The sequence below is a fragment of the Nothobranchius furzeri genome, chromosome 11 (genome assembly GCF_043380555.1).
Source record: "Nothobranchius furzeri strain GRZ-AD chromosome 11, NfurGRZ-RIMD1, whole genome shotgun sequence".
In the NCBI taxonomy this organism is placed as follows: Eukaryota; Metazoa; Chordata; class Actinopteri; order Cyprinodontiformes; family Nothobranchiidae; genus Nothobranchius; species Nothobranchius furzeri.
Genome location: NC_091751.1, coordinates 1490647 through 1506237, shown reverse-complemented (window position 1 = coordinate 1506237; position 15591 = coordinate 1490647). Strand labels below are relative to the sequence as shown.

The 15591-nt window shown below is 46.7% G+C and overlaps 1 protein-coding gene across 1 annotated transcript in view; it reads right to left on the bottom strand.

Annotated features, from left to right (window-relative positions):
- Positions 1-1677: 1677 nt before the first annotated feature.
- LOC107395861 (CMP-N-acetylneuraminate-beta-galactosamide-alpha-2,3-sialyltransferase 1) overlaps positions 1678-15591 on the bottom strand; it is a 183454-nt gene continuing 169540 nt past the window's right edge. The window contains exons 4-7 of the mRNA XM_070556171.1: positions 6464-6643; positions 4236-4281; positions 3665-3784; positions 1678-2516 (exon numbers count right to left, since the gene is read on the bottom strand). Of these exons, the coding sequence (XP_070412272.1) occupies positions 2343-2516; positions 3665-3784; positions 4236-4281; positions 6464-6643 (520 nt within the window). The 3' untranslated portion in view covers positions 1678-2342. The remainder of the gene's footprint in view (positions 2517-3664; positions 3785-4235; positions 4282-6463; positions 6644-15591) is intronic.

The following is a 15591-nucleotide window of genomic DNA, read 5'->3' as shown; positions in this document are numbered from 1 at the left end:
AAAAAAATATAATACAGTGCATTTGGATGGGATAATAACATCAGTAAAGGCACTTTATATCCATGAAATGTTTGTCGCAGTGCCCATATATCACGTGCACTTTGTTTGTAAGGCATCCGTGTGTAGGCTATATCATGCTAGGTGTTCATAATAAACTGTATAACAAAAACATCCCATATTTATTTAACCTGTAGTGTTTTTTAAATGTGTCTTTTTGAAATGTTAATGAAAAGATTCCTTCACTGCGCTTCACATCTTCTAGACTTTCCCCATCCCTCAAAGCCAAAAATGTCAAAGACCAGGTTCACTCATTTTTCCCCAATATTGATATGGATGAATGCCTGCTTAAAGGATCACTTTAAAAAACTTCTGTGCTCCTATTTCAGAAAGTAGAAGTTAGCCAGAGGAGTGGGGCGCAGAAAACAGCAGGATTTAGTCTTATTTCCTGATATTCAGATATCTTGCTTCACCCCTCCTTTCCACCGGAGCCGTCAGCAGCACGTTACTGCAGCAGCACGTCTTGCTCGCGTAAGCTGCTGCTTGGCCCTTCCCACCAGAGACGTGTAGCAGCAGGGGAGCAGCTGTCACCGACCGAGCACGAAGTCACACGAGTGACTTCGTCAGTAAACACAACAACAAGCAGGAGAAAATTACAGCATGGCACCAAAAGGTTTGTGTTTTATGTTCTGCCCATTTTATAATCGCCAATACGGACCTGAAAAACAAAGGAGACCGCTAGCTAGGTGATAACTTCTCACGGGGACGCACAGTTAGTAACTTCTTTTTTTAAAGTAAGGCAACCGGAAGGCAGTACGTTCTTTATTCTGAAAATCTCTGTAGCTTCTCTCCATTTCTGCGTCCGATTTCCCGTCTTTCCTTCCCCAAAAATGTCGAACTTGACCCGTTTCAGAGGCGTCGCGCGTAGAAAATAGAACCGGCGCGTGACCCCGGCTTTCCACCGGAGCCGTCAGCAGCACGTTACTGCGGCAGCACGTCATAGCTGCTGATAGGAACCGCTGTGGTCAACAGAACCTTTTCCACTGGAGCCGTCGGCAGCCGTCAGCAGCGCGAGTCGGCCGCGTCTCAGGAGCAGCATGTCGCGGCCTTTACGCGCCGGTTCTATTTTCTAAGCGCGACGCCTCTGAAACGGGTCAAGTTCGACATTTTTGGGGAAGGAAAGACAGGAAATCTGACGCGGAAATGGAGAGAAGCTACAGAGATTTTCAGAATAAAGAACGTACTGCCTTCCGGTTGCCTTACTTTTAAAAAAAGGTTACTAACTGTGCGTCCCCGTGAGAAGTTATCACCTAGCTAGCGGTCTCCTTTGTTTTTCAGGTCCATATTGGCGATTATAAAACGGACAGAACATAAAACACAAACCATGTTGTAGTTTTCTCCTGCTTGTTGTTGTGTTTACTGATGAAGTCACTCGTGTGACTTCGTGCTCTGTCGGTGACAGCTGCTCCCCTGCTGCTTCGCGTCTCGTGGGAAGGGCCAAGCAGCAGCTTACGCAAGCAAGACGTGCTGCTGCAGTAACGTGCTGCTGACGGCTCCCGTGGAAACCCGGGGTAAGGGCCGCGACATGCTGCTTTTGAGACGCGGCCGACTCGTGCTGCTGACGGCTCCGGTGGAAAAGGTTCTGTTGACCACAGCGGTCCCTATCAGCAGCTCTGACGTGCTGCTGCAGTAACGTGCTGCTGACGGCTCCGGTGGAAAGCCGGGGTAACAGCAACACGACCCTACCACTAACTCTGTTTTCTTTACAACAGTGATGTTTTATCTCAATAAATAACACAAGCCTTAAAATGTTCTGATGTGTGGTGGAGATGCTAATGCTAATGGTTAGCTTCTACTAGCTGGATGCTAAATCAACAACAACCTTCCCCAACGTAGATCTGATTAAAGGTAATCCCATTAGTCAAACACCTAGGTATTACGTTCAGCACTAACTCCCACTCTCTATTTTAAAAGCATAATGTGGCACTTTATTTTTCTGCTGCTGACAGAAGAGCTTTTTATTTTTTTTAGTGACCATTAGCTAACAAGCCTTAAATGGGCACAGTGCCACAACCTTTAATTACAAAATGCCTCCTGGCAAAGATCACGTTTTTTCATTCCTACTTTACTTAATTCCAGATGCATCTTAGATTTCTGAAAAGAGGCAGTGCTCCTATATCCACTTCACTGAACTGTTTTATTGATGATAAAGATTTATGTAATGAAAATGACATTTGTTATTTAGCAATTTATGCAATTAAAAGGAAATTGGATTAAAAAAACATCTGAGGACACCAAAAAAGTAAAAAAAAAGTTCATTTCCAGTTGCTGTCTCTCGCTTGCTGTTATCTGCCTTTAAACATTTGGATTTTGTGCTTGTCCTGCAGTAACAAGGTGACATTATATTCATAATCTCCATTATGGACTCCTGTGTGTCTGTGAGCTCCAGCCATATGGTTCTTCTCCCAGTAGTGGTGCCAGTTTCCATACTGGTCAGCACCAAATCCAAACACACTGACCTGTGCGAGACAAATCAAATCAATCAAAAAATCCACCTTTTTTTATATAGCACCATTCATACAATAAATGCAACTCAAAGTGCTCTACAAATTAAAATGACCCCATATACCCACATTCTCTCCCTCCCCATAAATATAAAAGCAATATAACAATAATATCCCCCATTACACTCATCATCTGACAAGCACACACACTCAAAGACATAAGATGAAAAACCGAACACACTGGGCTGAGCTCAGATGAGCCAGACAAGCTAAGTTAAAGAAATGCCATCAGGGGAGCCATCTGCCCCGACAACAGCAGATCCACAGCAGCAGCAGCCGAGGCACCGACACAGGGCGCCCAGGGGAGGGAGGGCGGACACCCCCACCTCCACCCAGGCACACCCAGAAAGAACCCAGGCTGCCACAGCTGACCACCGCCCCTGGGGCAGAGGGCTCCCACCGAGGTTAACAAAAACAGTTACTATGATCACCACAAATGTAGCTTTTCTTCTCAGCCACTAGTTTACACATCAGAACTTTCTTAAGCTGTGTTTCAACTAAAGGAGTTCCAGAAAATTTCTGGGAGGGAGAAAAGTGACAGCGAGACAAGATGGGTCAATCTTATCAGCTGCTGCGTCTCCATACAAAATCGCCCCTTTCAAGACTTTGCTAGGACGTCAGCATATCGAGAATGCTTCGGTAGTGAGTGATGTCACTGATCAGCACCAAAAAGTGTCCACGTTCATTGATACCATTAATAGTTTTATTCTGTCAAAATACACCATAATTCAATCCAATTGGAGGACCGATTGAGCGGCTGTGGGATGTAAAATGTGGTGTTCAATGACCAGAAGAAGTGCTGTTTTATTACGGTCCTCTGTAAGACAACACAGCCCTGTGAATTTCATAGTTTTAAGGGAATTTCCACCGCATTTTTCGGTGTTAGGAGTTTAGTAACTGTGATTTTAAAGCAGAGTGAACTCTGCTTTTTGTTTTCCTTCAATTCCGCTTCACCAGACACAATTTTTCAAATGCTGTAAAAATGGTCCTTTACGTCGGCTCGCTAAAATGGAGACACGCGCAAGTTGTGAAGGTCCGATAGTAGAAACAGGCCTTTTGTTATCCAAGCAGGAACTGAGCAGTTAGTGGAAAAACAAGCTTACTTCATCGCATAAGTGAACAGCGAGCATCAAACCCAGGAAGCCAGTTGAAGGGTATCGTCCATGACCTTCAAGCCAGGACTCGTAGACATATTTTAAAAATGTTGGATTGTAAATCAACACCTGTAAACAAAGGAAAACATACATTTTAATTTCAACAGCAACACCATGTGGTGAATTGCTTATAAATATAGCACAAAAACCCTCATTGTGACATTATGACAGGAAGTTTTATGTAGATAGAAACACAGTGTGTATTTGTGTGTGTGTGTGTGTACTTGTTTTCATATGTTTAAGTGGACTAATTTGACCTCTAACCTGTAAAATGTGGATATTTCTGCATTGCGGGGACATTTTGCTGGTCCACACAATGCTGAGCACCCTAAAGTTTGGTTTTAGAGGTATGATGTGAATCAACTTTCAGTTTAGGTTAGGGTTGGGAATGGAACCCCATTGGTTAAGGTTAGGATATGGGTTTGGGTTGCATAGTGGAGTCACTAAAATGAATGGAAGGCAATGGAGATCCACCAAACATATAAATACAAGTGTGTGTGCATGTGTGTGAAGTCCTCACCTTGTCTCTGTTTGCCTTTATCTTTGACATAACAGGTAAATATGTGCTGCAACATAAAAGGTATTTGGTGTCATCCAATAATCTGTTACTTTTTCTTCTCATTTTTACATTTTCCACCCTCCCTCACACGAGAGCATCTGAAGCTGTTAGGGAAGACACTAAATATTTAAGTAGAAGTATGTGAAGCACCTGAGGGGAGCCCATACTTAGCATAAAAATATCTCCAGGTATGCCTTCAGTTCGCAGTAGGAAAAATAAAGAGGCATCATTTTGCCCTTATGGTTTATGCCACTTTGGTGATAAATAATAACATGTTCTGTATTATTTGAAGGAATTGATAGAAATATGTGAAAGCAGTAGTGAGTGCTGTGGTTATTTATGCTACTCTGTCCATGTCTTGCTTTGGCAGAGGGACAGCTGCACAATTACTGGCAAACATTTGCCTGGAGACTTTCACCGTGCATGTTGTAGTTGATGGATTTATTGGCTGTGGCATTATTTGGCTACATTATTTTTTGCTGGATGTCCAGTAATCAAGCTAATGCTAAAAATTAATTGGAAATGAAGCAGCTAAAGGGGAAAAATTAAAAGTGATTATAGCATGAAGAGGGTCTGAAGTAACCTAAAATACAAAATAACCTTTAAAAATGTAGTTTTTTTAAACGGAACTCTATTTTGTAAAAAAAAAAAAAACAATATAACAGCAGTCAATAAATAAAATTGGCCCTTGCCGCCCATTGGCTCTCCAGTACGGTGCAGTACAAATGGATAGGACTGTAAACTGCAAGTTTTAATGAAGGTACTAATTTTAATACGCTATCTTTTCTACTACTACTACTACAAGTGATACTACTACTACTACTACTACTGATACTACTACTACTACTACTACTACTGATACTACTACTACTACTACTACTACTACTACTGATACTACTACTACTCCTACTACTCCTACTACTGGTAATTATAATAATAAGGCGTTTAAAGTATGTTGCACTTTTCCCAACAACCCAACTGATATTGAAGCAAAAGTATTCCATAATGACTTTAATTTACTCTTATATAAAAAACTGATTGATAACACTTTACAATAAGGGTTTCCTTATTAAAGTTACTTAGTGCATTATTAAACATTAATCAACAAAGGATCCATTTATTAACGTTCCCAACATTAGCTATTAACTAGGGTTAGGGTTAACATTAACAATTCATAACTACATAAGTGTCCTTAACCCTCCCACTGTCCTAATGGGTGTGACCCCGCGAGGAAAGCTGACCATTGAGCAGGGTTGATGGATTACCCCTTGAGGTCCATGTGGCAAGAGTGAGGTGGTGCTCACTCCTGGCGTGACCCATAAAGACAGTGGGAGGGTTAAGGTTAGAACAAAGAGCCAGGGGAGGTGTCTGCCCAGAAAAGCTGACTTACCTTTTACCTGAATAACCAATTATATTGATCTGTCCTGGTTTGATCAGAATGAAAATTCAAATAGAAAAGTGTAACAAAAAGTGGACAGACAAGAGGTGCTGCTGCAGACTAAATGAACACAAATGTGAATCACTCGTGCACCAACAAATGTAATCTGACTCTCAAACTTTGATGAGTCTTGAGGGTCAAAGATAACCAAGTTTTATCTTTCTGAATTGTATTTTTATACTTCATTTTAAAAAGGGTCCAAGTCTGCTATTCTCCTGAGGGGTTACACCTTCATGAAAATCCACGTTTTTCATTTTCACCACGAGTTCACTGGAGGTGTAGATAAAGAAATCAATGGAGGTTGTGCATTCAAACTTTGATTCATGCAGCAATTGCAGCTTCACTCCTTAGGGCTGTTTTTATGCATGCTACTTTATTTTTCATAGCTGTTCTTGCCTTTTTCATGTGGTTGTGACAAAGAATCAAGGTATGTGGCATTCATTGATGATGGAATCAACTCAAGGTAAAGATACTTTAAGACTGAGCACATTGAAGTCAGTAAACTCAGAATTCACAAGTAGAACAAAAGTTAGTTGATCCTTCTTTTTGGAATACACCTTTGGTGTTTTATCTATCACGCCTTGCTAAAGAACTAAGATACTTTCCTCATGTGCTGCACCTTTCAGAAATCTAGTTATTATATTACTTTTATACTTTAATTCTTCGTGGTTTTGAAATGGACATTATTGTTTCCTTTTAAGATTAAAAAAACTGAAAAGTTTGACTTTATTTGGTCTTGTAGTACACTTACTGTTTTATAGTGCCTGTGGTCAGAGCACTAATGATCCACTGCAAATCCAGAGTCTTGAAAGGGACCAGTATCAGACTGGTGGTATTGTCCAAGTTGATGGCACTTTCTGGGTACATGAGGTGATGAGTTGTTTTGGTTCCTACATCTTCCTCAAAGCCACGTGTAGGACCCTGGTTCATTCTGCAGGGATGGAAATGGTAGCACATTTAGAGTTTACCGTAAACCCTCTAATATTAGCCTGTATTTAATTAACTGTCGGGTATCATATTTTGGCCGGTGTCGGCGGAGGTGAATAATGGCCGGTTTTTTATTGTGGCCGGGTGGAATGTGGTAACAAGCAAGTACGGGGGGCGGTTGTGTCATCGTCTCACTTTTGATTTGCCAGTGATAGACCGCGAGGGTAACTTTAACCGTGCGGAGACGAAGAGGAGGCAAAATTTTTATATCAAGTTCAAAGAGAACGTGCTGATTATGCTGCAGAACACTCTGGGGAGCAGTAGCAGGGGTTGTATGAACTAGTCGACTTCACCGCTCTATAGTGACTTGTTATGCCTGTCATCGACTAGTCACTGTCACGTAATAATAACCGGCAAGATGCAGTCAACGGAAAAGACAGCAGCCTGCTGTCAGCAGGTGACAAGCTCCTGCACGTCGGGGAGGCAACGCGCTGTGCCAGAGCGTCGGTACTGACACCCGCCGTAAAACGGACATTTAACCAAATTGTGACCTTTACCCTCTTGCAATTTAACATTCCCCTCACCCCCATCCTAACCTTAACCAGCTTGCGCATGCAAAGCTCTGATTGTTGACACGCTCCAGACATCTGCGTCCTGAGCACGGCCGCAGTAACATTATCAAATCAGGTGTCGCCACCTCAAAATCTAATTTAAAGCGCAATCGTTCATGTCGGCTCATTTCCTTTTATGTTTTCCATCTTTTATTCTTTTATTTGTGCCTGATGCGTTTCGCTGCTGTGGATCGGGGCGCATCACCCGTTTTGTCCTTGGTGACGCACCGATCACTGATGCGGCCGGCGTGCACTCCGCTGTTTTTGCGGTCGGTAGATCTTTTAGAACTGCAGTTCAAAGGTAACTCATGAGGTGAATATATATGAACCCAGGTAGCAGTTTCTCTTTAGGATTGAGAGGAAATGCAGGAAGATAATAAACAGGCAGGACAGAAAAATAGTCAAATAAAAACAAGTTAGTTTTTGTACCTGCTGGTTGCAACAAACAGACACCATTGAAGGTAATCAGAAGTGAGGAACAGAAAATGAAATAATTATTTTAATGTTTAGAGCAGCAGGAACTCCGAGAGGCTGCAGGCGCATCAGTGAGTTTGCGGCCGCTGCGCAGGGGGAGGGGGGGAGAGGGCTGAAGTAGGATGCAGAAACTACCGTTGTTAAAAGAAATGTGTTTAACTTTGAAAATGTGGACGCAATTTTAAGTGTTAAAAACTCCAGCGAACCATTAGTTCATTTTGCTCAAATAGAAATAGAGGCCTGCCTCTATCTCTGGTCCTCCTTCCAATAAAGGCCTGGAGCTTGATGAGCTTGAGTCAAATACAGGCCCGGGCCTGTATTAGAGGATTTACGGTATGTCATTTTTGTGTCACATGTACAATTGCTTTTATTGCCTCGTCTTAATGTCACCAAAAAGGTAACGTGTTTTACCCCATCTTTCTACTGGATCCATTAGTGGAGAATAACAGATGCGTTTTACTTGCAAGCCCCCTTGCCAACAGGAGCACTCCATGTAGCTTGTCCCACAATGTGACGAAATGACTGTAGAATTGCCAGATCATTCGTGATTCTGGCAGCTCATGTGATAACAACCAACGAGAAAGACAACAGCATGTATGTGGTTTAGTTGTCTGTTATGTTTACCTCAGCTATGGAGGTTTCACAGGAAATTATGTACAATTTTAACTAATCAAAAGAGGTGTGACCAAGTCACTGCTTTGCCAGTCACAAGTAAGTAACGAGTATTTCCAGTCAAGTCTCGAGTCAAGTCGAAGTCAAAGACAACCAAGTCCAAGTCAAGTCCAAAGTCAATGATGTGGAAGTCCAAGTCAAGTCCAAGTCCTTAACTTTGAATTTTAAAGTCATAATCAAGTCATCTGTCAACCTTCAATTTATTGACAATGATGATAAATAAATCCCAGAAATAAAGCTTCTTAAAGCTTCATTTATTTGCTCAAACAAGCAGAAAGTGCAACGGAAATAGATAATAAACAAAGTGCTGCTGCATTTAGCAGTACAAGATCAAACCCAGAACCAATAACGATTTATGATTTTTGTCCATGTCGGGCCACTTTTGTGCTGAAATATCAAATATGCTCAAGTCATCATCAAGTCAACAGATGCAAGTCGATTCAAGTCACAAGTCATTGGTGTTCAAGTCCGAGTCAAGTTGTAAGTCTTTATAGATTTTAACAAGTCGTCAGAAGTTATTAAAATAATGACTCGAGTCCACACCTCTGCTAATTAAGAATCTGAACATCTGCACATTACATTTAAAAAAAAAGTTTCCGAACTACGCTTTGCCGATGTTACGCAACGCTGACACAACCAGTGGAAAGGCCCAGTTACGTGTTTGATGGAAAGGCCCAATCATCATTCTAAAGTGCAAAAAAATCTAAAAAACTCAAACTGCCTTCTGATGCTTCAAAATCCCAAAAAGCAATTTTCTAAAATCCACAAGCATCTACTGCCTAACTATTACAACATGGCAGGCTAGCAAAGGCATCCCTATTACCATCCAACAATTTCCTTTTAAACTGAAACAGTAAATGTTGAGAATACAGTTTGACAATAACATTTAACTCTGGTCAGAAATGGGAAGTGGCACAAGAAAGGGTCATGAGTCTGACCCCTTCCTAAGTGAAAGCCTTTCATATGTGCATGCAGTCTGAGTAGCATCATCTTCCTCATTACCGAGCGTGGGATGACGGCTATAAAACAACATGACATTTACAGCCAGGGGCTGTCAGAACAGCCCCTTGCAAGAAACATTATTGGCAAAAGGCTATTTATCGCTGATGACAAGTTCAAAATGTCACAATTCATTGACATTCCTGAAACCATCCTTGTGTAGACGATTACGGTTGTGGTTTAGACCAATGCTTTACAGCTTGAAGAAAAGCTTGATGAAAAGATCAACAACCAACAAACAAAAAGAAACAGGACTGCATCACAAACAAAATGTTAATTATTTTGGTTGACGCTTCTTCTGTTAAGCATCGCAGGGAGCTGGTATTTTTAATCCAGCAGTCACCAGGTGAGAGGTGGAGGACGCCCTTGACAGATTGTCTGTTCATCACTGGGATACACATGGAAACCCATGAGTCACAGTAATTCCCACTTTCACTCACACCTAGTGACAATTCAGATTTGCCAATCAAACTAATATGCATGTTTTTGGTCTGTGGGAGGAAAACCAGGAGAATACCACACATGCACCATGCTAACTCTGTGCTGCAGGGCTGTAGTCAGTTTTAACCACTAACCTTGCTGTGACGTAACACTACTACTATGTAGTCTCAATAAAACATGCATTCATGATTAATAAAATGTTATTAAGCTATCAAAAGTGTTCAAAGGTAGAGAGCATGCATGCTCCTCACAGACAAGACCCAATTGTAAGGCTTGACTCGAGCTGAGCTGAACCGGAGCGAGAGTTCGGGATGTAGCGTTTTTTTAAACCCAAGCGCGGAGTCACTGACGCCGGGCAGACTGACACGCGGTTTGATCTAGGAGTCAACCGTATAATGACTGGAGAGCATGGCGGCTCCAAAAGGTAACAAGCTGACTTACTTTGAGTCGGCAGGGTGAGTAGCACAGGCTGATCTGGCCAGAACGGGCTGAGTGATCGGGTTGGATCTGGTCGGAACTCGGAGCACAGTTCGGTTAGAACGATGACTGAGTGGTTTGGCGTTGAGCTGTACTTCCTTATGTAGATGTGGCGGGTGACGTGGGCTGGAAGACTGGCACTGAGAATGCTGGGTAGTGGAGTTCGGTTGGCCTGAGTGGGTGTGTGTGGTCCTTCCCCGGAGGATGTTGAGGGGTGTGAAGGGGGCAGCGTGACAGGATCCCCCACCGGAGGGACGGCCCCAGAAGTCCCAGGGCGGCGGGCCCAGAAGTCCGAGATGAGCGAGGGGTCCATGATTGCACTCGTTGGCTCCCAGGAGCGTTCCTACGAGCCGTAATCCCCCCAATCCACTAGGTACTGCCAACCCCTGCCACGGCGACGGGTGTCCAGCAGGCGCCGCACAGTGAAAAGCCCATCTTTGCCAACCCCTCCAGGCGGAGGCTCGGGATCCAGAGGAGGAGCGAGGAGAAAGGTCCGTACTGGTCTTAGCTGGGACACATGGAAGACGGGATGGACCTTGAGAGGCTTGGGCAGGCGGATACGATACGCCTCCGGGTAAATGACCCTCTCCATAGGGTAGGGTCCCAAAAATCATGGGGCGAGCTTCCAGGAGCCAGAGGGCAGGCACATGTTCCAGGTAGACACCCATACCTTGTCGCCAGGTTGAAGCGGTGGCCCAGTCCGGTGGCGGCGTTTATGCTGGCGAGAGTATTCGGTGTTTGCTCGCTTGATGGCCGCCCGAGCACAAACCCAGGCGAGGCAGCAACGCCGGACCAGGGTCTGGGCAGTGGGGACCTCCGTCTCTGGTTCCTGGTGGTGGAATAGAGGGGGCTGGTATCCGTAACACAACTCAAACGGGGAGAGACCAGTGGCCGAGGAGACGTGGAGATTGTGGGACATCTCCGCCCACAAGAGGTATTTGGGCCAAGTGGTTGGTTGGGAGGAGGCAAAGCAGCAGAGGTACCGACCAAGTTGCTGATTTGCACGCTCTGACTGCCCATTAGTTTGGGGCTGGTAGCCAGAGGAGAGACTACTGCTGGCACCAACCAGCCGACAGAAAGCCCTCCAGAATCTTGACATGAACTGGGGTCCCCGATCTGAGACAATGTCCTGGGGAAACCCATGGAGGCGCACGACCTGCTCCAGGAGGATCTCGGCCGTCTGCTTGGCCGTGGGCAGGCCAGGAAGAGCCACTAGGGGGACCGCTTTTGAGAATCTGCCCACGATGGTTAGGATGGTCTCGAGCTGGTTGACAGGAGGTAACCCCGTGACAAAGTCTAGGCCGATGTGGAACCATGGTCGGTGTGGAATTGGGAGATGGTGTAGATCTCCAGTCGGGGGTTGGTTTGGGGTCTTGGAGCGGGCGCAAGTAGGACAGGTGGCCACATATTCTTGGACATCTTTGGCCATAGAGGGCCACCATAGTGCACGTCGTTGGAACTGGAGGGTTCGGGTCTCACCTTGGTGACCAGCAAGGCGGGAGGCATGCACCCAGGCCAGGGCTTCAGAGCAGCTGGTGGAAGGCACATAAAGCCGGTCGGAGGGCGCGTTAGCAGGTGCAGGATTGGTGGGCAAGGCCGCCCAGATGGCATCCTCCACTGGCCAGTGGAGAGCTGTGATAAACTTCTGGGCTGGTAGAATGGGTGGCTGTTCCCTGATGGCTGCAGATTGGGTGTAACGGCGGGAAAGGGCATCAGCTTTCAGATTCTTTGAACCAGGATGGTAGGCCAGGTGGAAGTGGAATGATTCAAAGAACAGTGCCCAGCGGGCTTGATGGAGATTGAGTTGTCGAACGTTCTGGATGTGGATGAGGTTCTGGTGCTCCATCCAAATGGTAAATGGGTCCGGCGTACCAACAACCACTGCCGCCATTCCTCCAAGGCCCATTTAATGGCCAGGAGCTCCCTGTCGCCTACCCTGTAATTACTTTGGGTTGGAGAGAATTTACGAGAAAAGTAGGCACAGGGATGAAGCTTAGAGTCGGGACCGTGTTGGGAAAGGCCCGCCCCTGCCCCCACCTCAGAAGCGTCCACCTCCTCTACGAAAGGTTTTGTTGGATCCGGATGCACGAGGATGGGACCAGTGGTGAAGCGGTGGACCAGGGTGTGGAAAGCCTGTGTGGCCTCAGGAGTTAGACGGAATGGGTGGATCTGGTTGGACGATCTGGTTAGGGCAGTGAGAGGAGCTGCGATGGAGCTGAAACCGTGTATAAAGCGGTGATAGAAATTCGAGAACCCCAGGAAGCTCTGAAGCTGTTTCAGGGAAGTGGGTATCGACCACTGGGCCACCGTCTGGACTTTCTGGGGGTCCATTGAGAAACCATGAGATGAGACGACGAACCCCAGGAAGGAGATGGTCTCCTGGTGAAAGGCACACTTCTTCAACTTACAGTAGAGCCGGTTCTCCAACAACCGGGAGTTCTCCAACAACCGGGAAAGGACTGCTCGGACGTGTGTGATGTGCTCCTCTAGGGTTCGGGAATAAATCAACATATCATCGAGATATAAGAAAACCAATCTGCCCAACATGTCCCTCAAGACATCCGTGATCAGGCGTTGGAAAACTGCGAGGCTGTTGCATAGGCCAAAAGGCATCACCAAGTATTCCCAGTGGCCTGTAGGGGTGATAAAGGCGGTCTTCCACTCATCACCTTGCTTTATCCTGACTAGGTTGTAACCACTGCGCAGATCCAATTTGGTGAAGATGGTGGACTGGGATACTACCTCCAGGGCAGTGATCATCAAGGGCAAGGGGTGACGATCTCGGACCGTGATCCAATTTAAACCCCAATAATCAATGCAGGGTCGAAGACCCGCTTCCTTCTTCTTCACAAAGAAAAACCCCGCGGCTCCTGGCGAGGTGGAAGGGCGGATGAACCCATGTTGATGAGCATCTGCGATATAGGCATCCATGGCCTGAGTCTCTGCTGGGGACAGGGAGTACAAGCGGCCCCGCGATAGAACAGAACCGGGCAGGAGTTTTATCTCCAGGTCATAAGGGCGATGAGGAGGCAATATGGTGGTAGGACTCTTCGAAAAAACCTGGGCCAGGTCATGGTAACAGGAAGGGAACTGTGAACTGTCGACGTCCTCAGGAACTGGGTGGCCAGGCTCTGAGTCGGGTTGAGGAGGTCGATGAGAATGGCAGGCAGCACCCCAGGTAAGCACCCGACCAGACGACCAGGAGACCTGGGGATTATGGCGCAGGAACCAGGAGTGACCCAGGATCAGGGGGGACAAAGGAGCTGTCACAATGAGGAACCGGAGAGTCTCGGAGTGGGGAAGTATGTCCATGCGGAGATCGACCGTCTCTTGGCGGATTGGATAGGGTCTGAGAGGGGTTCCATCCACGGAGGTGACGGGAATGGTCTGGCGGAGGGAGGACAGGGGGACGTGAAGTCGAGAGGCTAGATCTTGATCCATGAAGCAGTCGGCTGCTCCGGAGTCCAGGAGTGCCTCCAGCTCGACAGGTCCCTGGGGAAGATGAAGAGTGACGGGGAGCATGGTGCGGGTCGAGGGGGCTCCGGTTACTCCAAGTAGGACCCCTCTGCTGCTGCCTACTTGGAGTCTGCGTTTCCCGGCCGGAGGGGACAGGTAATACGCCGATGGCCAGGAGCACCACAGTAGGCGCACAGCCCCTCCCTATAGCGTCTCTCTCTCTCTCTCTTCTGGGTTCAGGTGTCCCAGCTGCATGGGTTCATCAGGGGACAAGCTGACTGGGCAAGGACGGGCTGGTGCTGAGGTCGTCGTTACAGGCGGTTCAGCAGATCGACGGGTAAAAAGACGCAGGTCCATCTGAAGAGCGAGGTCGGCCGCCTCGTCCAGGGTCTCTGGGGTCTCCCTCCCTATCATCCCGTCTCGGATACGAGGGGAGAGGCCCTCAAGGTAGACTGCTTTCAGAGCATCATCCCCCCCATTGCAACTTGGCAGCCGTAGTTCGGAACCGGGACGTGTACTGGGCTACAGTCTGACTCCTCTGTAGGAGCTGAAGGAGTTGGGCCTCCGTCGATATCTCGCCGCTGGGGGGAACGAAAGCCCTCCTCAGTTCGGCCACAAAAACGTCATAGTCATTGCAGGCCTCTGATTTCTTGTCGTACAGGGCTGCAGCCCACTCCTGAGCTCGGCCGGTGAGGAGGGAGGTGAGTAGCGCCACGCGGGAGCAAGCTGTGGCATAGCTGTGGGGCTGACACTCAAAAGTCATCGCAAGTGTGGCTAACATTCCCTCAGGGGAGCTGTGCGTCCTGCCCCACTTCTCCGGGAGGCTGAGAATCGGTAGCTCCCGTTCCCTGGAGGGTTGCTGCTGCTGCGCAGCGGAAAGCTGGAGAACTACTGTGGCTATGGAATCCACCTTGTCAGCTAGGCGTCCCACAGTAACTCCCATCTGGGCCACCTGCGATCGCAAGGACTCAAACTCCGCTGGGTCAATACGAGACTCAGTCATCCTGTAAGGCTTGACTCGAGCTGAGCTGAACCTGAGCGAAAGTTCGGGATGTAGCGTGTTTTTAAACCCAAGCGCAGAGTGACTGACGCCGGGCAGACTGACACGCGGTTTTGATCTAGGAATCAACCATATAATGACTGGAGAGCATGGGGGCTCCAAAAGGTAACAAGCTGACTTACTTTGAGTCGGCAGGGTGAGTAGCACGTGCTGATCTGGTCAGAACGGGCTGAGTGATCGGGTTGGATCTGGTCGGAACTCGGAGCACAGTTCGGTTAGAATGATGACTGAGTGGTTTGGCGTTGAGCTGTACTTCCTTCTGTAGATGTGGCGGGTGACGTGGGCTGGAAGACTGGCACTGGGAATGCTGGGTAGTGGAGTTCGGTTGGCCTGAGTGGGTGTGTGGTCCTTCCCCGAAGGATGACGAGGGTTGTGAAGGGGGCAGCGTGACACCAATAGGCCTACTCATTTAAATCAAGTTTGGAATGGATGTTTTCCAGTTTCCATGCTGTGAACTGACGAGGTGTTTATCTGTTCCAGACGAGGTGTAAATGAGAAGGTCACTAAAACAGCATACCATGTAAGGACAGTTTTACACAAATTATGAATAGTAGATTTGTGACGTTCGCGAATGAACCAATTCTTTAGAACGGCTCATAAACATGAACGATGGGAGCCGAGTTGCGGTGTGTTTCACACAGATGCACACAAATTAGCTCCTCCACGAGACAGAGCAGAGGTCTAAAAACAAAGAAGATATTTAAAAGAGTTAAAGGTCAACTTTATTTGTATTTTATTACATTTGCAGTAGTCCCTAGTAGA